This window comes from Cynocephalus volans, chromosome 3 (genome assembly GCF_027409185.1).
Source record: "Cynocephalus volans isolate mCynVol1 chromosome 3, mCynVol1.pri, whole genome shotgun sequence".
Lineage (NCBI taxonomy): Eukaryota > Metazoa > Chordata > Mammalia > Dermoptera > Cynocephalidae > Cynocephalus > Cynocephalus volans.
The window spans coordinates 109,566,404-109,589,175 of record NC_084462.1 but is presented as its reverse complement, the minus strand read 5'-3'; the positions used below and the strand labels follow the sequence as shown (position 1 = coordinate 109,589,175).

The 22,772-nt window shown below is 53.0% G+C and overlaps 2 protein-coding genes across 3 annotated transcripts; one reads left to right on the top strand and one right to left on the bottom strand.

Moving 5' to 3' along the window:
* The first annotated feature begins 11,009 nt into the window (after window positions 1-11,009).
* On the top strand, window positions 11,010-12,577 carry NRL (neural retina leucine zipper). Of its 2 annotated transcripts, none has more exons than XM_063091926.1 (2): window positions 11,010-11,075; window positions 12,245-12,577. In XM_063091926.1, the coding sequence occupies exons 1-2, from the start codon at window positions 11,010-11,012 to the stop codon at window positions 12,575-12,577; spliced, it is 399 nt and encodes a 132-aa protein (XP_062947996.1). The 2 variants fall into 2 exon arrangements, with proteins under 2 accessions (XP_062947996.1, XP_062947995.1); XM_063091925.1 differs by having other exon boundaries at window positions 11,010-11,390.
* Window positions 12,578-15,704: 3,127 nt separating this feature from the next.
* On the bottom strand, window positions 15,705-20,765 carry CPNE6 (copine 6). The gene is made up of 16 exons (XM_063089408.1): window positions 20,594-20,765; window positions 19,980-20,159; window positions 19,552-19,626; window positions 19,313-19,387; window positions 19,066-19,149; window positions 18,885-18,974; window positions 18,418-18,522; window positions 18,105-18,191; window positions 17,795-17,854; window positions 17,408-17,541; window positions 17,281-17,335; window positions 17,140-17,191; window positions 16,662-16,795; window positions 16,291-16,527; window positions 15,881-16,055; window positions 15,705-15,762 (listed from the first exon to the last, which is right to left on the bottom strand). Exons 1-15 carry the CDS (start codon window positions 20,759-20,761, stop codon window positions 15,918-15,920), a joined length of 1,674 nt encoding a protein of 557 aa, XP_062945478.1. The 5' UTR covers window positions 20,762-20,765; the 3' UTR covers window positions 15,705-15,762; window positions 15,881-15,917.
* Window positions 20,766-22,772: the final 2,007 nt, after the last annotated feature.

The window sequence follows — 22,772 nt, the reverse complement described above, 5'->3', positions numbered from 1 at the left end:
TGAGATGTTCCCTTAGGAGGATAAATGACCCTTACATTTACATAACTTATTGTCTGTTCAATATGCCTTAAGTCTTGTAGTTCTGTCCTTTTACCTATTAGCTGCATATGTCCGGTTAGTAGTCACCACTGGTGTGATCCTCCACGGGGAATTCTGCAGTCATACTGGTGGTCAGTTCAATGCATATTCAGTAGATGATCATGCCAATGTGTGTATGTACCCAGTAGACTCTGGTGCAGTGCCTGCAGCCAGAACACTATGGGTGAAAAGACAGAAGAGTTATTGGTACCAATAGGGGAAGTTCTCGCCCCTCTGGGAAGATACATGCCAGTTTGCCATCCTGAGAAAGGATGGTTGCAGGAATAGGTATCTTACCTGGCTTATGATACCATACTTTATCTGCTAACACTGTTGGATCTGCAGGTTCTACATGTAACAGTATGGGGAACTCATAATTGGTCATGATGATAATACAAATGTGCCCATTGGAATAGCGTGCTTATCTGTTCCAGGCCATTTTACCTTTACTCAAGGAGGCCAGGTACTTGTCACCTAAGGTGAAACTTGCAAGCCTTCCTCTAATCCTTTTCCCCAAAGCCCTATTAAACATACCCAGCGTATATGGGGGGCTCTTATTCTCCAAGGCCATTCCCATTGTACTGTCTGTCCCTGTTACAAACAGGTTGGGGCTGGTAAGAGAATATTTCCATTCTTGCCATATCCTGGCTTCAAAAGCTAATCTTTAGTAGTGATTTGTAGCTGTATAGGTGCTGCAGCCCTATGCAACAGAGCTTCCACTGGAGAGGGTCTGCCCTTTTGGAGTCTCTCATTTAGAATTCTGACTGTCGGCCATAATCGCCGTGTCCACCCCTTCAGGGATGGGGGTTGGGTAGATAGCCTTAGTCCCCTTTTAAAATGACCATTGTACTGTTCAGTCATTCCCACTGCCTGGGGATGATATGGCACATGTAACTTCCATTGGATGGACAACTGGGAAGCCCACCTCTGAACCCCATGTCTAGTAAAGTGGCTTCCACTATCACTCTCTATAACTACAGGCTGACCATACATAACCATAAGGATATTCAATGTCTTCACAGTGTTTACCTGGTCTGGGGTCTTACAAGGCCATATGAACAGAAGACCAGTAGCCGTATCAGCAGCTATAAATATGTATCTGAAATTCTCTGACCTTGGCAGTGGTCTGACAAAGTCCACTTGCCATCGAGTCAGGGGCACCCTTCCTCAAGTTATTTGCCTGTCTTTATGGAGTACCCACTGGGGGTGTGGACTCTCTTGAGCACACACTGGACAAACATGATAGGCATTCACTACGTCTTCCCATTTTATAGGCAAGGCCCATCTTTGAGCTGCCATCCACATGGTTTTACTGCCAGTATGCTGCATTCCTCGATGTAACCACTGGGCTACATCAGTAGCTGGGCTCTCTCCAGCCATCTTAACTTAGCCAAGGCATTGGCTTCATCATTTTCTGGACTAGCTAAGGGGAAGTGTCCTGTGACATGGAAAAGAATTACTTCTTTCTCATGTCCCAATTCCCATAACTCTTGCCACACGGCTTGTCCCCACAGTGGTTGGTGGCCTACCATCCACCATTGGTATTTCCAAGTAAAGATCCAAAGGGTTAAACCTTTGTACACAGCCCAGCTGTCAGTACAGATGGTTAATGGCCCAGGCTCATTTTTTATCACCATCCATACTGCTCTCAATTCAGCCCATTGACTGCTTTGCCCTGTGCCATTTTCATACCACATGGTATCTGTTAAGGGCTAGACAGCAACAGCTGTCCATGATGATGAGGGCCCCATGCTAGAACCATCTGTATACCAAGCTTGCTCTGTGATAGGTCCCTGTCCCTCATGGAAAGGTGTGTCCTCCACCTCCATGGGTAACGGTTGTGTCAAAGTTTCCTCCATAACCTCTACTGGGCCTAGTACGGTTTGTAACTCTTTAGACAGAGGACTCATTGACACAGTGATCCTTTGTTCTATATATGCTCCCCATTTAGACAAAGCAGGAGTCTGAGCTACACCTGTTTTAGGGTTGCAGCCAACCTATTATGGGGTATGTTGTCCTTACTAGGACGTTGGCAGTTCCTGTGACAGCTTCAGTGGCTATCAAGGCAGAATACAGAGCTGCTAACTGCTTTTCTATTATGGTATAATGCACTTCAGCACCCTTCCAAAGCTGAGACCAGAATTCTACAGGTGTTTGGAATTGGTCCTGTCTCTGCCACAAACCCCATCCTAACCCTTCCTGCATTATATGTACATCTAACTCAAAAGGCTTAGTGGGGTTGGCTACTTGTAATGCCTGTATTTGCTGTATTGCCCTTTTTGTAGCCTGATAAGCTTCTTCTATTTCCTCAGTCCAATCCCAGAGGGCTCCTTTCTTTTTCAATGAATATAGTGGGCCATTTGGGCCATATGGGGTACAAAAGCTCTACAATACCCCAAAAGTCCCAACTATGTCTGTAGCTGAGCTACCACTAAGGGTCGAGGGTATGCCTGTATCTTATCTATGATAGCTTCTGGGATGACCCTCATCTTACCCGACCAGACCACTCCTAGGAATTTGACTGAAAGCCCAGGTCCTTGAACTTTGGCTGTGTTCACAGCCCACCCACATTGTTCCAAATGACTTAGCAGGATTGGAGCTGCCTGGGTTAAATCTGAAAGAGAATCAGAGGTTAGTAACACATCATCAATGTAGTGAAACATTGTATCTGTGCTGGGCTTTGTCCACCTGGCTAGGTCCACAGCCACTAAACCATGACAGATGGTTGGGCCATGCAGATAACCTTGGGGCAATACTTGAAAGGTCCACTGTCTTCCTTCCCACGTGAAGGTGAACTGATATTGGCTATCAGCCGAGATTGGAATAGAGAAAAAAGCATTTGCAAGGTCCAGTACATAATGATAAGTCCCCAGCTGAGTTATCAGCTGATCCATCAAGTTGTTAACTGAAGGCACAGCTGCATGCAAAGGATGCACTACTTTGTTCAGTTCTTGATAGTCTAAAGTCATTCTCCAGGTACCATCAGGCTTTTTCACTGGCCATAATGGAGTATTAAATGGGCTATGAGCTGGGCGAATAATGCCAACTTTCTCTAATTCCCATATAGTGGCACCTATCTCTGCGTGTCCTCCTGGTAGGCAATACTGCTTTACATTAACTACACATCTTGGCTTGGGTAACACCTGTGGGTCATGTTTGGCATATCCTCATAACACAGGCTTTACTGTACGTATTTGCAGCCGAAACTCTCCAACTGTTGTTTGCAGGTGCAACCATAAAGTACATCCATACCCAAGATGTATTCAGCTACAGGGGATATATATATATATATATATATATATATATATATATATACAGTATATACATGAGGAGGTAATCTTCCTATGCCCAATGGCAATGACACAGCTTTGACCTCAGTGGTATGTCCTCCATAGCCATCAGTACGAACTCTGGCCCCTGGAAATTTATCTGGATTCCATATATCAGGCTACATTCTGCATCTGTACCCACCAATGCCAAAAACACACTGCACATCTGTCCTCAACCAATATAGTACCAATTCAACATGAGGCCTCCAGTCCTTGCCTGCCCCCAAAAGACAAGCACCTTGGCCTGCTCCCTAATCGAAATGGAACAGTTCATCTGCCTCCTTGGGAGCAACCAAAAAATCTTTTAAATTCACTCACTGAGTGTAACTTGCTTCTTGTTTCCGGACGTTTGGTAAAAGGCTGTTCAGGGCACAATTGCTGCCACAAGGCAAACAGGACTGCATTTGGCTGCTGGTCAATTTTCTTTTTGTCAACCCCTGCTGCAAGCAAGTCAAGCCACATCTGCTCATGGCTAGTCTTGCTTGGTCTCTTTGGGATAAAATCCCGAGTATTTCTTGGGGGTTTGGTCTTAGCCACTTTTCGGACCCCTTTTGCTTGTCTGCTATCCTCTACTTCACCCAAGCCGAATATCATGGTCATTACCTCATGTATAGGACGACCAATGTATGGGACCAGTATGGCCATCAGTGACCCAAAGACATTTATAGGGCATTCTGCAGCACTATGTCTCTTATGCTGCCTGTAAAATTTTCATCGTCTGGACCATGAGTGTTCAGATTAAACATGGACTGCCACATCCCCAGCTCCCGAATGATTTGGACCACCTCAGCATACGTTTGCCATTTACTAACAATCTTGGGCAGTTCTTCAGCATTTGTCCACATGGTTCAGGCAGCTGCATTCATCCAGTCCATCAAGGAGTGATTACCTCGTCCTTGTGCATATCTGTGGCTTTCTGCAGCCACTGCCTCAGGGATGGGTGCACGGTAATGGAGGCCAACTTCTCCACCTTCTCACCAGAGCATACTACACTATCCACCCCTAGGTCCCATAACCACAACAGCCAAACCGCCAGGGTCTCCCTATGTTTCTGCCTGAACTGTCTTCCCAAGTCAACTAGTTCAACCTGGGTATACGGGACATAGGTGATGAACTGGGTCACCTGTGGATCACCCACTGGTTGTCCGTCTGGTCCCATAGGCTGCTCATGCTTCATTTTCTTGTGCACAATAGGTAGTGCCTGGAGATGCATGGTTTCCCCCAACTCACCACTGGGTTGGTCGTCTTCTCTGGTGTGAGAGGCAGGAGTGGCCAGTTGCTGCACATCATCCTCCAGGACATTTATCTGCACTTCCAAAAACTCTGCTTTCTGCCGCAAGTCTTGATTAGTTTGTAGCATTGTGAGCAGTAGCCAGGTTCTGGTCAGCAGAAAAGTGGCCACCAGGCACCACGGGCTCAAGGTCAGCCACATTTCTTCCCCCTCCCAAGGGGTTTTGCATTGTAGTACCTGGTCTATGCTGCCTTGCAGTACAGTGTGCAGCAACCAGATCCCAGTCAACAGGAAGGTGGCCATAGGGCAGAGCATACTCACAAGTAGCCACATTTTCTCCTTCTTCCAAGGGCTTTTGGCTCCTGTACCTGCTCAGGATCCTGCCGACTATGCCAGTTGTCGAGCTCTTTTACTTGCCTGTAATCCTGCCGACTGGGCCAATTGTCAAGCTAGGGCTGAGCCTGGAGCTCACAGACCCCTTGAGCCCATTGTCCAGACTGGGTCACAAACCCTTCACACACCAGGCTGGGTCCCCAGACCCCTCACATGCAGGTCTATGAACTAGGTAACTAGCCAAAAGGTCCTTGGAAGCCATAGGTTGGAGAGCATGGCCGAGTGTGGCAGACGCCCGAGGCAGTCACCAGCCAAGCCATGGCACTGCACATGCGGACTAACTCCACCCACATACACACAATTTGCTTACAAAGAATAAGCTGCATCACCCCCAACCATCCATAAAGTGAGGGAGCCTGATTAAATTATTCTATTTTCCCAACAGCTATGTTCAAATTTGGATTTTATTTGGAATTCTCAGGATTCTGTACCAGCACATGGTGGTGTGGGGAGAGGCAGTTTTCAGGAGCTGGGCCTGCTTCTCTTCCCACCCCGACCCCCTCTTGGACTGTGTGAGGCCTTGGGTATAAGCATGTGGCCGTCCCATCTGCCCACCCCAAATCTATCTGCAGCTTCCTGCAAGCAGCCACATGGTGGCCACACTTTGGACCTGAGGATGTGTGTACCAGTAGTGAAGTCCAGCCATGGGAGGGCAAACCCAGGGAAGAGGTCCATGTGGGCCCTAGAAGTAGGCTTGGGCCCTTTGGGCAGGGAATTCCTAGATATCTGGAGGGTGGTCCTGAGGGATTGGAATATAGATGAAGACGGGTTGGATTTCTCACCTCATGGGGTAGGACGCAGCCAGAGGAGGGCCAGAATGGAACCTCCTAAAGCACAGGGCCCAGGGCAGGGGCCACTCTTGCCTGGGCCTAAGGGCAGTGATTTGATGTTTTTCTGTTTCATCAGTTTTGTAGGCTCCATGAAACAGGGCCAGTGTCAGTCTAAGTTACTGAGGTATCCCTATGCCTAGTGCCTGGTGCAGAATAGGTGTTTATTTATTTATTTTCAGAATAGGTTTTTAATAAATATTTGTCAAATGAATGTAGAAGGTACACTAGGAAGAGGTTTGAGGATTTGGATCTATACTGAAGATCTAGATTCCAAGAGGGAGAACTAGGAACAAGAACAGCTCTTGCAGGGTTCCAAAAATGGGGCTCAGGACAGAGGAGGTAGGGGTGCATCCTGGAATGCTGAATCTGTCTCACCTCTTCTCCTTCCTCCTCATTTCCTATCTTACTCCTCCAAGCCCTTTGCCTGTCTGGCCCTCCTTCCCCATGGTCTGCATCCCTCTGCCCATATCTTTTTGTCTTTTTGCCATTGCTCTTCTGTGGCCTGTCTGTCTGTTCCCCTGTTGTTGTTTCTAGTTCTTGGTCCCAATCTTACTCCCCTCTGTCCCTTTCTTCTGCCACTTTGGCTCTCCTAGTCCCTTACTCCTACCCATCTCTCCTGTTGTCCCTCATTCCCTTCTTGGTCTCCTCCCGGAAGCCTGTGTCTCATCCTTTTAGTTCCCCTTGGCCCTTCGCTCATCTCTTCCATGTGCCTGCACCCCTCTGTTTCCGTGTGGAGCTGCTGATGTGTTCTGCCCTCTACCCCAGGTCCTCACCCGCTGCCTCCTTTGTCTTCCTGCCTCCTTTCCTCTGTGCTGTTGTTCTTGGGTCCACCTTGACATCATCTTTTCACCCCTGTTTCCCTGTCCCCAGATGTCCTTGAGCCAGTCAGTCTCAGTATCCCTTTCCCAGCCTCCTAGTGCCCCTCTGCCTTCTGAGTCCCCTCATGCTGCTGCAGGCTATAGCAGGCTACAGGAACTTCTCTCTGTGTCCTTGGTCCTTTCCTCTGGCCCAGCCTGAGCTCAGCCCTCACTCCCCAGACTCCTTTCCCTGGTTAGTGGTGCCTGGTCTGAGCCCTGAGCGGCTCAACTTACCTGAGCTTGTTTAGTCTGACTTCCTTAACTCATTAGCAGCTTAGCCCTCCCACCTCTCCTCTGAGCCCTCCAGTAAACAAGAGGATCAGTGCAGAACTGACAGCTGCTGGGTGGGGGCAAATGTCTGGCAAGGCCAGAGCAGGCATGAGAAAGGGGCTGGATGCAACATTTCCTTCTTCATCCAAGGAAATTCTAGGGTCTCTTTCCTGTGTGTCCACCATAGAGCTACATTCCATGGGCATGTGTTTGGGGTTCTCTGTCTCCATGATCCCCATTCCCATTTTTTTTTTTTTTTTTTTTTTTTGTCTTTTTTGTGACCGGCACTCAGCCAGTGAGTGCACCGGCCAGTCCCATATGGGATCCGAACCCGCGGCGGGAGCGTCGCCGCGCTCCCAGCGCCTCACTCTCCCGAGTGCACCACGGGCTCGGGCCCCCATTCCCATTTTGTGGCTGGTTTCTAGGCCTTGGCTTTTGGTTTTTCTGAGAAAACAGCAGTAGATCCAAGCAATCACACAGATGAGCCTTTCTACTAGAATGACAACTATGGGCTCTGCTCCATAAACAGATGCCCAGGTGTGGGAAGAGAGTGATGTCGTCTGACCTAGGTCTTCTAATCTGTGTGTAGAGAGAGCATGGTTGGAGAGAACACACACACTCACATCCCAGGGGAAGATGGGTTAACTGTAGGCATTCTGGAGACACTTATAAGCTCTAGGGCCTTGGAAGGTGGGGGTGTTGGGAACTTGTCTGGCCCTCTTTCCCAGTCCCAGGTTTTCAAACTTTAGTGTACACCAGAAATGCCTGGAGGGCTTGTTAAAACACAGATGTCTGGGCCCCACTCCCTGAGTTTCGGATTCAGTAGGTTTGATGGGAGACCAGAGAATTCGTATTTCTAACAACTTGCTGCTGCTGCTGCTGCCAGTCTGGGCACCACATGTGAGAACCACTGTCTTGGATAATCTGCATTTACCATCTCTTCCCCAGCACCTAAGGCTGGGACCAGGCTGAATTTTTATTACTGGTGACCCCTGGGGCTGACAAACACACTGGTCTCTCTCTGGGTTGGGAAAGAGGACGTATTAACTCCATGGGAGTGTTTGGGTGTCCTCAGAAGTAGAAAATACTTTAATTCCTGGAGTTCTATTCTAGTGCAGACCCTATTTAAACAGCTTCGGACAGGTTTAAACATCTCCTTGGCTAATTCCTAGTATCCCTCTTCCAACTCCTACTTGGGGATGATAGCTCTAAGAGGTGTTAGGAGATTAGGCTGAAAATGTAGGTCACCCCCCAGCCATCTGGGAACCAGAATGAGTGAAAGAAGAGGAGAGAGGGCAGAGACAGGGAAAATGTGAGAGGAAGCAGAGGGCGGGTGAGGGCAGATACAAAAGTGTCTCCAGTGGTCTTGTGGTGATGAGATTTCAGTGTTCTTTGGTAGTCCTGAAGGAAGGACTAAGGTTCCCTGGTTTCTCTTCTCTTTCAGCTGCCTGTTGTGGGGCTGGGTCAGCAAGAGTGGATATGTCTGAGGATTAGATGGCTAAGTCCTGGAGCTTCCCCATGGGGAAAATTGCTTTTCTTTTTCTTTTATTTCTTTTAAAAGATGACTGGTAAGGGAATCTTAACCTTTGACTTGGTGTTGTCAGCACCACGCTCTCCCAAGTGAGATAACCGGCCATCCCCATATATGGATCAAACCTGTGGCTTTGGTGTTATCAGCACTGCACTCTCCCAAGTGAGCCACAGGCCAGCCCAAAATTGCTTTTCTTTTTGATGCAGTGGCTATCAGGGGCATAAGGCCAGTATGGGTGAAGGTGGGGCAGGGGGCAGAAATGTGAGGATTCTTGAAAGCAGGAAACAGACCCAACAGGCCAGGTGAGAGTGAGTTTAGGAGAGCTTGTACTTCCTGAAGACGCTGATAAGAGGCTGAAGGGCCTCGGAAGTGGAGGCGCTGGGAGCTTGTCTGGCTCTCTTTCCCAGTTCCAGGTTTTGGGGGACTAAGGGCTGAGGGTTGTGTTCACATGGAGGGTTGGTGGTTGGGGCCAATGTGGCTTTCTGTACTGGAAACCTAGCACACGTGAGTTGAACAGTCAGTGAGGAGCTTTGTTGGGAAAGACACCTTTTTCCTTCTTCGAGAATGGGCGTACTGTCTTTTCCTCTCCTCTCCAGTCCCCAACCCCCAGGCCAATGAGATAATGCAAATGATCCCCTTACTTCATTGGCTGGAGGCCTGAGGACCACAGATGACCTCAGAGAGCTGGCCCTTTAAGAAATGCCCTTTGGGCTCTGTGCCCACAGCCCCCTTGTTCTGAGCACAGAGGCACCAGGCCCTGCTCCATGGGGCCTCTAGTCTCAGGGGAAGCTGTGCCTGTGTGGCTCTGACACTGATCACATCATCTCTGCCATTCCTAAAGTGAGTATATCCTGGGCTTACCTGGGTGCCAGGCCTCTCACCCAGAGACCCCCCCTGTCACCTGCTGTCTGCTGTCTGTTTTCAGGAATCTTCACACTTCTGTACCCTGCCCCACTCCCACCCTGACTGCCTTACGTCCCTCACTGCTGTCATGTCAGAAAGAAAAACAACCTTCCCTACTTACTTCTTTTCTGTACATCCAATTCTCTCGGGACACTTCCCTCAGTGTCTCACCATTTCCTTCTACCAAGGACCAGTTACTTCAGTCTGTGTCTTTGTTTCCATCCCCTCTGTCCTCTCAAGTGTGAGGGGCTCCACAGAGAGGGCAGCAACCCTTCCCTGGGACAGGAAGAGAGAGGCCTTGTCCTTCCTCCCACCCCTCCGGGCAGAGCCTGGGGAACTGAGATGTGGTTGGAAAGAGGGTCACCTCAGCTTGAGGCATCAAGATGGAACCAAAGTCTAAGCCCTGGAGATGAGCATTCCCTGCCTCACCCCCTCTGGGCATGGAGGTAGGGCTGTTGGAATTGGGAGCTGGGTTAGAGCTTGGGGCTTCCAGTCTAGGAAGGATCTCTGAGGTCACCTAGCCAGAGATTCCTCAGGTGAACACACACTCTTTGGTTGATAACAGAGACGAGACTTCCTTGGTGACGATGTCACCAAGTTTGGGACGCTCTGTGTTGCAGCTGAACAGATGGTTTACTGATGGTCTTCTCGGGTTAATATGTTCTTGTGCTTTGCAAGAGGTGGGGATACGAGGCAGCATTTCTCAAAATTATCTCAGCACCTACCTCTTCTTGGGTATTTCTCAGTATTAGTGTTCTGCAGAACACTCTTGGGGAAATGTTATAAAGTCTAACTGCCCGCACTGAACAGAAGGGGAAAGCAGACAGAAAGGTGAGGTGATCTGTCAAGTTCATACAACATAGCAGGTTCTGAATAAGCCAGTCTTGGTTGGTTCCCCTTAGAGAGACTGGCCTTGAGGAAAGATGGTGGCCACTCAGTCCTGACCTTTCTAGAACTGGTTCTAGGACCTTTTTTCCTTAGAAGGTCTCGTACTCCTTTAAAAGAAATTAATCAATTGATTAATCCATAGAACAAGGTCTATGTGCATTGAAGGTCTTCTATGTGCAAGGAACTATCCTGAGTGCTTTGATAGAGAGGTGTAACAGCATGTTATCCTTATATCTTAAAATTCATAGCACACTTGCTTTCCCACTGTCCTAAAACATATACATACTCTGTCGCAGTTAATTAAGCAAATTTAAAAACTGCTTGAAAATGGAATGATGCCTGTTGAGATGTCAGAGCCTGTCAGTGTGTCCCAACACTAGGGTGGGGAGCTCTGCCATATTGCTCTTGTTTTTCATAGATTCTAGAAGCACCAGAGGGGTGACAGGCTGTGCCGTCCTTCTCTCCCTTCGGATCTTCAGCTGCTTGGCCCCTGTTAGGAGTCCCTGCCAACTTAAAGATTGACCCTTAGCCTGGAGGTGACTCTGAGGGGGACAAGCCTACACCACTTTAGCTTTCCAGAACTCTGGCTCCAGGGCTTTGGGGGAAGAGGGATTTGGTGAAGGGGGACGGCAGGCAGCCTCCGTGTGCTCCGGACCTCTCTTTTTCTTGCAGGTGCACCCCTTCCCAGCCAGCCCCAGAATGGCACTGCCTCCTAGTCCCCTGGCCATGGAATATGTCAATGACTTTGACTTGATGAAGTTTGAGGTAAAGCGGGAGCCCTCTGAAGGCCGATCTGGCCTCCCCACAGCCTCATTGGGCTCCACACCCTACAGCTCAGTGCCTCCTTCACCTACCTTCAGTGAGCCAGGCATGGTGGGGGCCACCGAGGGCCCCCGGGCAGGCCTGGAGGAGCTATACTGGCTGGCCACCCTGCAGCAGCAGCTGGGGGCTGGGGAGGCGCTGGGGCTGAGTCCTGAAGAGACTGTGGAGCTGCTACAGGGTCAGGGCCCAGGCTCTGTTGAGGGGCCCCACGCTTACTACCCAGGGAGCCCAGAGGAGCCAGGAACCCAGAATGCCCAGGTGAGTGAACAGCAAGCTGGGTGAAGACAGCCCAAGAGAGGAAGGAGAGTTCCTAGAGAGGGTTAGGGACTGGGTAAAGAGAAGGCAGGAAAAGGGAAGAAGGGCCCTGGAAAGAAATCAGCTTGAGAAGACTACGTTCAGCTCCTCTCCCTTTCTCGAAATGGAGAGAAACCATAGGGTGAACAGGAGGAACAGGAAGAAGATAAGATTAGAAGAGGGCCCAAAGGAGCAGGGCTGAGAATTAAAAAGCGTCAGGGAGCAGGCGACTACTGGGAGGCAAACAGACACTCTGTGTGTGGAACCGGGGCAAAGGTTGTGTGCAGAGTGGAGCAGGGTTAAGGCTGTGGTTGAGCCTGGCCTTTTCAAGACTTCGTGCTTTCCCCGCCCCCAACCTTCTCAGGAAGGATTAGGACTCATCCTATTAATTATGGACACAGATGGGGGCATCGAGGGCACTAGGATGTAATCCAAATCCTCTGAGGGTCACAGGGTCGCGGCCTTAAGGACAGGGAAACGTGGCGCATTGGAGGGGCGGGGCCGTTGTGGGCGCGTCCACCGGACGCACCCGGACCTGGAGCCGGACGCTGAGGACCACGGACCGGGTGCGGGGTTCAGGTGCGCGATTGGCTCGCCTGAGCGTGGGAGGCGTGGCCTGCACCGCGGGCGGCCTGAAGGGCCCGAGCACGTCGGGGCTGGAGGCGGGGTCTGCGCTGAGATCCTGTAGAAGGGAGACCGCGGTGAAGGCGGGAGCCGGGGGCGGAGCTTTCCGGGGGCGGGGCCAGACTGGCGTCGGGTTCTGAGTGGAGCCCGGTGGGACCCGGCGCTGACTCCGCTCCTCTTTGGTCCCTCCTCAGCTGGCCGAGCGGTTTTCGGACGCGGCGCTGGTTTCGATGTCTGTGCGGGAGCTAAACCGGCAGCTGCGGGGCTGCGGGCGCGACGAGGCGCTGCGGCTGAAGCAGAGGCGCCGCACGCTGAAGAACCGCGGTTACGCGCAGGCCTGTCGCTCCAAGCGGCTACAGCAGCGGCGCGGGCTGGAGGCCGAGCGCGCCCGCCTGGCTGCCCAGCTGGACGCCCTGCGAGCCGAGGTGGCCCGCCTGGCCCGGGAGCGCGACCTCTACAAGGCTCGCTGTGACCGGCTGACCTCGAGCGGTCCCGGGTCTGGGGACCACGCCCACCTCTTCCTCTGAGACGCTTGTGGCCGCAGGGTAGTGGAGTAGGTGGGTGGGTGGATGGGTGGGGGACACCACACAGGAGGCGACTGCACCTTTCACTGATCGTTACCCAACGCCTTCTGGTCCCATCCATTCCCTGTATGACCATACAAGTTTCCCCAAACTCCCTGGACCCTCAAGGCATGTCCGAGTTTAGATGCTGGTCATTTTCTGGAGAGGGGTCCCCTCCCCTCGCGAAGGCCACGCATAGAAACTCGACCCACGTGACTTAGCACACAGAGCTCTGCAGGGGCCAGTGCTAGGCACTGGGTGGTGGAGGCGTGGATGATAACTGGGTGACACAGTGAATGGGAGGTGAGGGAGTGGTACAGCTCCCCCCTCAGTTTAGTTTTTAATCCAAGGTTTTCAACCTGTAGTGCATTAAGGCTGTAATTAGCAATGAGGCTGTATTTTCATTCTGAGGCTTGTAACCTCCCCATTTTACGACTACTGCATTTTCAAGATTTCAATTCCCAATAGCAAAAATTTCGTTCCCAACAGACTGGAAACGCTATCTAAGATGCTTTTCCCCTGCCCAACCCAGTTTCCTTCAGGGCCCATTGCAGCAAAGGCCTGAGGAGTGAGCCCTGGGCAGGAATTGGAAAGATCTGGGTGCTAGTCCCAGCTCTGCCATGGGATCCCTCTGTCAACTTGAGCAAAACGATTGCTCCCAGGCCTTCAGTCACTTCAGTTGATCCTCATTTGGATTGGATGACTTTTGACACCTTTCCAGTTCTGGCATCTCCCCAGTGTGGCAGTCCTAATGTTCTGCCCAAGAAGCCCCCAAGATAACCTCACCAGAGGGACCTCCTCTCCTGCTCCAGCTTCCTGGCTGTAGCTTAGGCAGTGGATGAGCAGCCCGGGTTAGGAAGCATGGCTTCTCTGTGAGTGCATGCAGTGGTCCTCTGCTGCTTCCTCCAGGCTACTTCAGCCTCCAGACCTGCATAGCGTGCCTCTGCCACCTCCTGCCTCTGATGGCTGAGGTGAGACTTTTCCTAGGATGATGAGCTGAGAGAGTGCAGCTTTTGTGAATTAAACTTGAAGTCCAGGTGAAACTCCAATTCTATTGGCTAAAGCTTATTGCAATTTAAGAAGTGTTCATTCTTTATCCCTACTTCAGGCTACTGTTTTGTGTTTCTGTGTGTGGGAGAGAGAGAGGAACTGGGAAGTCTTCACCTGGAGCTGAGTGGCACATCTCAGTTCTGGAGGGCCAATGAAAATGGGGTAGAGGGGTGGGCATTCAGCCAGATAGAACCACTCCCTCCCACCACCACCACAAAGCTCAGGAGCAGCTGTGGCCTGACTAGACCTGCCTGTGGCTAGCGAGATCTCACAGTTGCTATGGTAACCCAATCTTTCAGTTCAGCAGCCTAAGGGGAGGGCAGTGGGGACTCTGGGCAGAGTAGAGGCATTGAATTGGGAGCAGCCACCGCACCAGTCACTGTCATCTGTCCTCTAAGGGACATAATAAATGGGAGAAGCAGTCGGGTATGGGCAAAGAGGATCCCATATGTCTCTCTTCCTTTCTGCCCCCTCTGTCCACCCCCTTCCCAGCTGTCTTTTCTTTTCCCATACACTTCTTGTTCCCTCCTCCCCCTCCTCTAGCCCAGCACATCCCTCCTCCACTCAGGAGCCTGCAATGGGAATTTCTTTCTTCATCCCCCTTGCAATTTCTCTCTTCTCTCCCTTTCCCATGACTGGCCACTGGCCATACTCCTTGTCTCGGGATCTTCTCTGTAAGGGGCTCATGGTCCTTTAGCTTATCCTCCTTCATCCCCTTCCATGCTCATTGTTGAAGGAAGGGGCCCGGGCAGGGAGGGTCTCACCAGGAGCCAAGCTCTTCCCTTGCTCTGAATTTCACCTGTGTCCTCACCTCCTCTCTGGAACTGCGGTCCAGACCCACTACTCTTCTTGCTCATCTTTCTTATCTGCATGGCACACAAGGGCAGAGACACCTATCCACAGATACCTGTGTACACATCTAGGCCACATATACATACACCTGGGCCACATGGACATACCTCAAACAAAAGTTGCACTGTAGTGATTAAAGAGTGTGGGTGCTTTAGTCAGATGGGCCTGTGCTCAAGTTCAAATTCTACGAGTTCTTCTTTGATGAGTTAAAATCAAGCCCCACTAGCTTTGTCAGAAAAATGGGAAAAATCATGGTAACTACCTAGTGAGAATAAATGCATTTAAAGAAGCACTTAGCACAAAGTTTGACACATGCTAAATAATCTTTGCTGTTGTTGCCAATGTTTTCATTAAGAGTACACAGCTGGGGGCCGGCCTCTGGCTCACTTGGGAGAGTGTGGTGCTGCTAACACCAAAGCCATGGGTTTGGATCCCTATATAGGGATGGCCGGTTAGCTCACTTGGGAGAGCATGGTGTTGACAACACCAAGTCAAGGGTTAAGATCCCCTTACCGGTCATCTTTTAAAAAAAAAAGGAGTACACAGCTGGACTTCTTGAACCATTAAGGCCACACTCAGTCAGGGATGTGTACACACCCAGGAAAACTAGGCTGTACAGGCCCTAGATGCCCTCCTATGTTCCCAGTTCACTAGCAGACCTGCCACCCTCCTTCCGTCCCCTGACCACCCCTTCTTGGATTGCCCCACAGCTGTGTGGGGGCTGAGGTTCAGCCCCCGGGGGACTCAGCAGGGCCTCTCTGAAGACAGCTGTAAGAAGGCATCAGCCTGCCCTCTTGACAGCCACTTATTATCCCCCTATTTCCTACAATTAAGCCCCATGGTGCCTGGACCCCCTGGGGTTGGGAGGTGAGAGTAGGGGCTCTCAGACCCCACTGGCACATAGTTGGGGTAAGACTGCAGAGACAGCAGCCTGCCCAGGGAGCTCTGGCTTGGATTTGGGAAGGTGCTGGTCCTTATTTCTCATGGTGTGCGTGTGCGAGTGCTCTGGCCTGCCCAATGGGCATGTAAGGCATGATGAATAGAGGCAGAGATGCTGAATGGTTCCCTTTATTAACTGCCAGAAAGTTAGGATCACTGAAGGAAGTCACTGAGGGGCCAAAAGGTTGAGGGGTGTGGGGCTTGGAGAGATGGGCGGGGCCCACCACTCACTTCTAGGACCCAGGGGCACAGCTGGTCCAAGAGGCGGAGGCACTGGTCACTCGAGTCACAAGGGTCAGGACAGGCACCTGGCAGAGGGTGGGATAGTCATAGCACCCTCCTCTACACTACACCCAGCCAAGATGGGCTCCACCAAGCCCCACTTTGCACCCCGAGTGCCCACCCCGTTGGGCCCCCAGGACTCACTGAGAGGCTAAGGGAGTGTCGGTCCGGTGGGTGGCCATCAAGGGCTAGGGCTGGGAGTCATGGCCGGTGTACAGGGCCTGGGAGCCCCTGGGCTGATGCCCTGGCTGGCATAGTACTCCACCACCTGCCGGGGCACCTCGGCCAGGACGCACTTAGCTAGCGCAGAGGGGGCGGCCTGGGGTGGGGATGGAGACGTGGTTAGTGGCAGGAGAGTGGGGTATGCTGGGTCTGGTGAGGGAGGGGCAGGGCTTGGGGGTGGCTAGCTGGGCTCTAGCATCCTTTGCAGGACGTCAAGCGCGTGGGAGGGACAGGTCAGATTTGGGGGCATAGATTTGGGTTCATAGATTTGGGGGCATGAGGAGCTGAGGAGTCTTTCGGCTGGGGGAGTGGGGCAGCCACCAGGGACTCACATCCTTGAAGTCTCGGAAGGGCACGAACTGGACGATATCACGGGCCGCGGGCACTCCTTGGGGGCAGCGCAAGGGACCATCATCGCCATCCAGCAGTCGCATGTCGGAGAAGTCGGCATTGCCCACGCCCACAATGATGATGGACATGGGTAGGCGAGAGGCACGCACGATGGCAGCTCGGGTCTCAGCCATGTCGCTCACCACGCCGTCAGTGAGCACCAGCAGCACCGAGTACTTCTGAGGGCAGGCAGAGGGGGAGGAAACGTCAGCTGTATGTGCAAGGGCTTTGACGTGCATCCCAAGCCCAGGCCATGGCCCCTGCACCACTCAAGGACACATGGGGAAGTGCCTAGTTGCCTGCTGTGTCTCACCGTGGCTTGGCCAGTGCTCTGCTCCCGCTGGGCAGGCCCAGCTACGCGGTTGATGATGGGGGCCACGTTGGTGGGTCCATAGAGCTGGATCTGGGGCAGGCAACGACGGTAGGCAGTGATGACCCCCGAGATCTCTGTGGGCAAAGAGAAGAGGTGCAGCTGGCAGAGATTAGCAGGGAGCCCTCCCTGACATTCCATAAAGCAATGAGGTGCTTTCAGGCCTTAGGACTGCCTGGCCTCCCAGGTTCCTCACTAAGTGGAGGAAGAGTTGGATGGTCCTGGGCTGGGAGAGTTGGGTGGGCAGTTGCGGGGCTACAGGGCTGAAAGTCTTAGCAAATGAAGACAGGACTTGGATGGGTGGAAGGGATAGGGAGCTGGGCCCGTGGGAATGAAGCCTGTGTTCCTGTATGGGTGTACAGGCGTGTGCATCAAGCTAGTGCATGGGGGAGGTGGGGCTGGTGGGAATCTCCCCTCTTACCTTCACATTCAGGGTTTTCCGGGTCAAAGTTGATAGCAAAGTCATGGGACACCTGTGAGGTAAGGTGAGTACAGTGAGGGGTTGTCTTTTCTTCCTGTCTGACTCTCCCACCATCTGCTCCCTTCCTCGCACGCAGCCTACCTCGAAGTTGGGGGGGATTCGAGCCCCAAAGCCAAAAGCTGGGAACCGCTTATCACTGGGAAGAAGAAAATACTGTGGGGCCCCATCGGGCAAGGCCTCCCTACCTGCCCGCCCCCCTACTTCCTACCTGTCATAGTCTTGGCAGATGCCTCCCACTGCACGCAGGGCCTGCAGGTAGTGGTTGGGCTGTCGGGGGCTGAGGCAGTGTAGGGACTGGCTGCCCCTTGGGTCCCCATTGGAGGCGGTGAAGTCAATGGCCACCTAGTGGGGATGGGGAAAGGCTCATACTGCAGGCATGTGCACCAACAAACAGGCTAGGCCAGAGCTAGGGTCTGTAGGGAGGACTAAGATGAGTTGCAGGAAGCCCACAGGTAGCCTCATCGTGGGATGGGGTTTGGGGTACAAGCCGATGCTCATGAGAAGCCCAAATAGGAGCAGTGGGAATTCTGGGCTCCTGTTCACTATGGACTTAGCCCCTCCCTCTTGCCTGTGCCCTCATCCCCTGGGCCTTTACCGTGAAGCTGATCTGGCAGCCACCCATGATATAATCCAGGAAGGTGTGTATCTTCTCCACCTGGTGGGAGTGGGAGAGGTATAGTTAGGTGATGGGATGGGTTTTTGAGGAGGGAGCATGGGTAGGGCTCCTATGGGGAAAGTGGGGAGGGGCCAGAGTTTTTGAGGTTGTAGTTGGGGGTGGGATAGGGTAAGGGTTCTTAGTTCCCAGAAACAGAGAAACTGGTCTTTGACACAAGGAAAGGGTTGAATTTCAGATTGTGGTAGGGGCAGGGTTTGGGGCAGGGCTTAAGGCAGAAATAGGGATTTACCGTGCACTGGGCCAGTACTACTGTCCCTGAGCTCTTGTAATTCTTCTTCTTGTCCCGGTACTTGGGATTGATACAATCCCACTGCATCTAGGCCCCACAAGCTCAGGGTCACAAGTCTATCACGTGACCCCTTTTCCCACTTCTAGCAGAGCCTCCCAAAACAAGAACCCCATGGCTCGGTCCTTTAGCTGAGCCTGGTGCTTTCCACCCTCTCCACCTCCTACCACCTACAGTGGTCTCTTCGGTGTCACCCTCAGCATTCTCCCAGGGATCTGGGTGGGATTCTGGGGGTTGGGTGGGGTCTTTGTGGCACCTCCTGCCCAGGGTTTGCTGTCCCTTCCTGCATCTCCTGGAAGGTGCTGGTGAACTCGCCAATGAAGTCATGCTTCCCGCTGGAGTCATAGTCATACACAAGGAACTGAGAAGGCAGGAAGAAGGGTGGGGTCAGGGCCAGGGATGCTCTGCAGTGGTCCCTGGGGGTAGGGGGGGTGGGGTGGGGACTCAGGGAGGTAGGGGCCTTGCAGTCTCTAGGTCCAAACCTGCTCAGAGAGGTCACCTGCTGAACTTCATTCTTTAGCTCAACTTGGCAGGGACTTTGGACTCTTATAAAGGCACACACATGGAAAGCTTAATGTTGAACGGTGACTTGTTATTTATCCCACAGTGGGAAGGCCTTATCACATGGGGGAGAGGGAGGAGGCTTGCCACACTCAGGGGGAAGGTCTCAGACAGCAGGCTGGATGCTCCCAGAGGGCTGTGCTTGCTTCGCTGGGGCTTCACCTTGAGAGGCCGGTGAACATCACAGCTGCATAGGGAGTGCAGGGACAGGCGGAATGGCTCCCAGCTGGGGTTCAGATTGTTCTTCACCACCTTGGAGAAGCACCAGGGAGATGGTCACCTCCTGTCTAGGTTTCTCTACTCTGTCCTCCTTCCCTCCATCCCCATAGCCCCAGGCACCAACCTCAGTCCTCCAGACCAGCTGGTCACTCTGGTCGCCATTGGTCTTATAGATCTCCATGAAAGGGTCAGACTTGCTGAACAGATCCTGGGGATACAGGCAAAAGGGCCCCTGAGGCTGGTGAGGTCTGCAAGGAGGTTGGGAGAGGGGCTAACACTGAGAGGGGAGCAGGCCTGGGCCCCTGGGATTTGTCTTGAGTGGGAGGCCCAGGGCTCTCCCAGTCCAGGGGCCTGGACTCTGGGGTTCCTACCTTGTTGTCCAGCTTGTGGGCTCTGAAGGTGAGTTGCACATAGTCATTGGTGCCAGATATCTCCTCAGCCACGACCTACAAGGGGGACACAAATGGCAGGACTCCCCTTCCCGCATCCCCAAAGCCACCCTATGCCCTTTCCTTAGGTGGTGGCAGTCCTGGGCATGATGTCACTGTGGATATCCATGCAGGGGCATTGAGTGCCTGGCCCAAGGGTGAGTACAGGTGACCTTGCCTACCGTGATGGTGGACTTCCCCGCAGTCTTCCCATTTTTCAGCAGTAATGGCTTAGTGACCTTGGTTTGTGACACAATCTGCGGATGGAGGTGGAGGGAGACTCAGTTGTGACACCCCCACCTGCCTTGGCTAAGGTATGAGGGTGGGAGAATGGAACAATAAGTGTCCTCTGAGTGTCCATAGGACTGGCCCTTTGACTTAGACTAGAGTTGGATTCAGTTTCTACAGCAGCCTTATGAGGGAGGTACTATGGCCCCCCCCCATTACATGGAAAAACTAAGACTCAGAGAGATTAAGTATCTTGCCCAAGGCTGCACAGCCAGCAAATGGCAGAGATGGGATCCAAGCCCAGATTAAACTAGCTCCAGAGCTCATGCTCTCTCTTATTTTGGCTTCCAGAGGCAGTAGCTGTTGGGAGTGGGGTGCAGACCTGGCCCAAGGTACACTCTGTAGAGCCGAGGAAGGTGTCATTGCGGGGGCTGGTGGCTCCATCCTCAGCATCAAACACGTGGAACTGTAGGGGCTGCTTTTCCTCAAAAAAGTATTCGAGGGCCAGCACCCGAGAGAAGACAGGGCTGGAACAGGAGCGAAGCACCTCCGTGCGCTCCACCTGCAGCAGGAGGGGCAAAGGCCCTCATGGAACCGAAGCTACTTCTCCCTGCCCTGGACTGCCCAGGTCATGTCAGCTCTCCCTGGGCTCCCGTGTCCCCAGCAGCTAGCCTCCTCTTCTAGGCTGATGCCTGAGCTCAAGGTGCTGCCAACCCACTGGACCCTTAGCCCTCTGGGGCTATCATAAGGTTTTTGGGTGCTATCCCACTGCCTCTGGGGCAATCTCAGGGCGCTCTGGGACTGTGGGCTTTAGAAACTATAAAATGGTTTATGTTTGTAATGATGGCATGCCAATCTCCAAGGTTACCCACATGGCCCAGAAGAGGCCCCTGAGTCCTCACATTTCCCTGTGAAGCTCTCATTGCTCCCAACCAGCCTCCCCTCTCTAAGGCTTACCCCAGGAGGTAGGTAAGGAAAAATCTGAGACACTCTCACCTCTACCCACTGCTCATCAGAGTACAGCTTCAGCAGCACGCAGGGGTGGGGCTTGGTGAGTGTGTCTCGGTCCAAGAGGCCGTGGCAGGACACACGCAGCTCCACCCTTGAAGCCCCCAGCGTCATGGTTGGGGGCTCAGGCACCCATCCCATCTCAGAGTCTGACATGTTGCTGTGGGGACAGAGGAGATGGCCTGGACACTGGAAATGGAATACCTGCTAGGGGACGGGGCCTCTGGAGGCCTGGGGCCCACACTTTGCCCTCCTCCCTCAGGCCCTGGGGTCTCATGGACCCCCTGATTCCCCTGCCCTCCACTTGGCTTCCCTGGATCTCTGAGCAGAGAAGGGCACAGGACCTGAGCCCGCAACTTCTGCACAGGAGCCCTGTTCTTCTGGCACTCCTGCTGGCCTAGGGGTGTGTGGATGGGGCTGGGGAGGGCTGGAGAGTTGAGGGGGGTGTTCCCGGCAGTCCTGGCTCCTAGGCCATCGATTGCTCCATGCTTTCTGCTGCTTCAGCACCTTCTGCTCTTTCCCAGCTACTGTTTGAGCCAGCACTGCACTCAGTCTTGGCACAGGAGAGCTGACTGGGGCAAGGGGGTGGGGCAGGGAGCAGCCCCTGGAGCTCTGAAGAGAACAGACCTCAGGAGTGGGGTCTGCATTGAGCGGGAGGAGACAGGTTGAAAGATGCCCTGCTGGGCTGTCCCTATCCACTCCTTACCCCCACTCACCTTCTGGCTGGCTGATGGAGGAGGAGGGGTGGTGGGCTTGGGGAGTTAGAGGCAGGACCAGGGATCTGCTGAAAGCTCCTCCAGGCTCCCGGCAGGGGCTCCCACTATGACAAGCCTCACATCCCTCCCCACCTCCCCTGTTCTCACACTTCTTGGCAGCACTGGTACTGTCTCTTAGCGACAGGATTTTGGGGGTGCCGCGGCCCCCTCCTTGCTGCCCGTGGGATGCACACACGCCAGCCTCCCCAAGCAGTGGTACTAAGCCTCAGGCGGCAGCAGGCAGGGGTACACCAGCCTGCGTTCACGGTTGGTCACTCTATCTATCTGTGTCAGTCCAGATCTCAGGGTGAGGCTATCTGATCCCATGTTGTGCTTCCCCAAGTGAGTGTGCATTGGTGTGTCTGAGTGCCGCACCTTCTGTGTATATCCCCAACCCTATCCCCCATTGTGTGTCCATCTCCAGGAGGGTGTGATAGTTCCTGTGCCTCCCTCAGAACTGGGACCCTTCCCTGGCTGGGTACCCACCTCCCCACAATGTGTGCCTTTCTGGATATGTGAGGGAGGGTCTGGGCTGGGGTGTCTCTGCCTTCCAGTCACAAGTCTCCCGGTTCTTGTGGCTCCCCCGAGATAGGCAGGGGCATGTGGTGGTAAGGGGATTGGGCAGATTCAGCATCTCTAGGTGCTGAAAGAGATGTCGTTATGGAGACTGGGCTGGCTGGGCTGGGCTGGGGCTGGGTTAGAGAGGAAGGGTGGGCTCACCTGGGCTCTCAGTCAGGGGGCTTCTCTCTCCGGCTCTCTGGCCCTGGCCCTGACTCCTTTGCTGCTCCAGCTGCTAGCACCGGCTCCGGCTCTGGCTCTGGCTCTGGCTCCGGCTCCAGCTCTGCTGCTATTTATGGGGCCTGGATGCGGAGGGAAGGGGAGGGGGGCCGCAGCACCAGCTCCCCCCGCACAGACTGGTTGGGAGGGAGAAGAGGCGAGGGGCAGGGCCACTTCCTGGGAGGGAGCCACAGAACTGGGGGAAGAGGGTGAGCTGGGGGTGGCTCAGATGCAGGACCCCCACAGACACAGTGACACACATCTTCCCCTTCACACCACACCCACACCCAGAAGCACAGAGATGCACACATTGCAGTAGTATGTGCGCACACACGTTCACACAGAGAAACGATGGCGACACATGCACCCACGACTCACAAGCTCACACATATCTTGACATGCACAGACGCCAGTACATAAACTCACTGTGACACCATGACAGTTACAGTCCCACTGATACACACTGGGAAACACACCCAGTCTCACAACACTTTCAACGTTATTGTACTTGTTAAGGATATTCACAGTCACACATAAAAGAACACTGGGCTGTACTTGTCACACATACACATAAACTCACGCCAGTCTGGAATACAACAGAATGTAGACCTTCATGTGCTCCTTAAAAATTGTCA

What these genes read in the sequence shown, in the direction of transcription:
- NRL (XM_063091925.1), top strand. Translation starts at nt 11,010, where the DNA reads ATGGCACTGCCTCCTAGTCCCCTGGCCATGGAATATGTCAATGACTTT. An exon ending in CAGGAACCCAGAATGCCCAG is followed by an intron (nt 11,391 to 12,244) that starts GTGAGTGAACAG and finishes GTCCCTCCTCAG; the next exon opens with CTGGCCGAGCGGTTTTCGGA.
- CPNE6 (XM_063089408.1), bottom strand. Translation starts at nt 20,761, where the DNA reads ATGTCAGACTCTGAGATGGGATGGGTGCCTGAGCCCCCAACCATGACG. An exon ending in CTGATGAGCAGTGGGTAGAG is followed by an intron (nt 20,160 to 20,593) that starts GTGAGAGTGTCT and finishes CTCCTGCTGCAG; the next exon opens with GTGGAGCGCACGGAGGTGCT. An exon ending in CGGGGAAGTCCACCATCACG is followed by an intron (nt 19,388 to 19,551) that starts GTAGGCAAGGTC and finishes TCCCCCTTGTAG; the next exon opens with GTCGTGGCTGAGGAGATATC.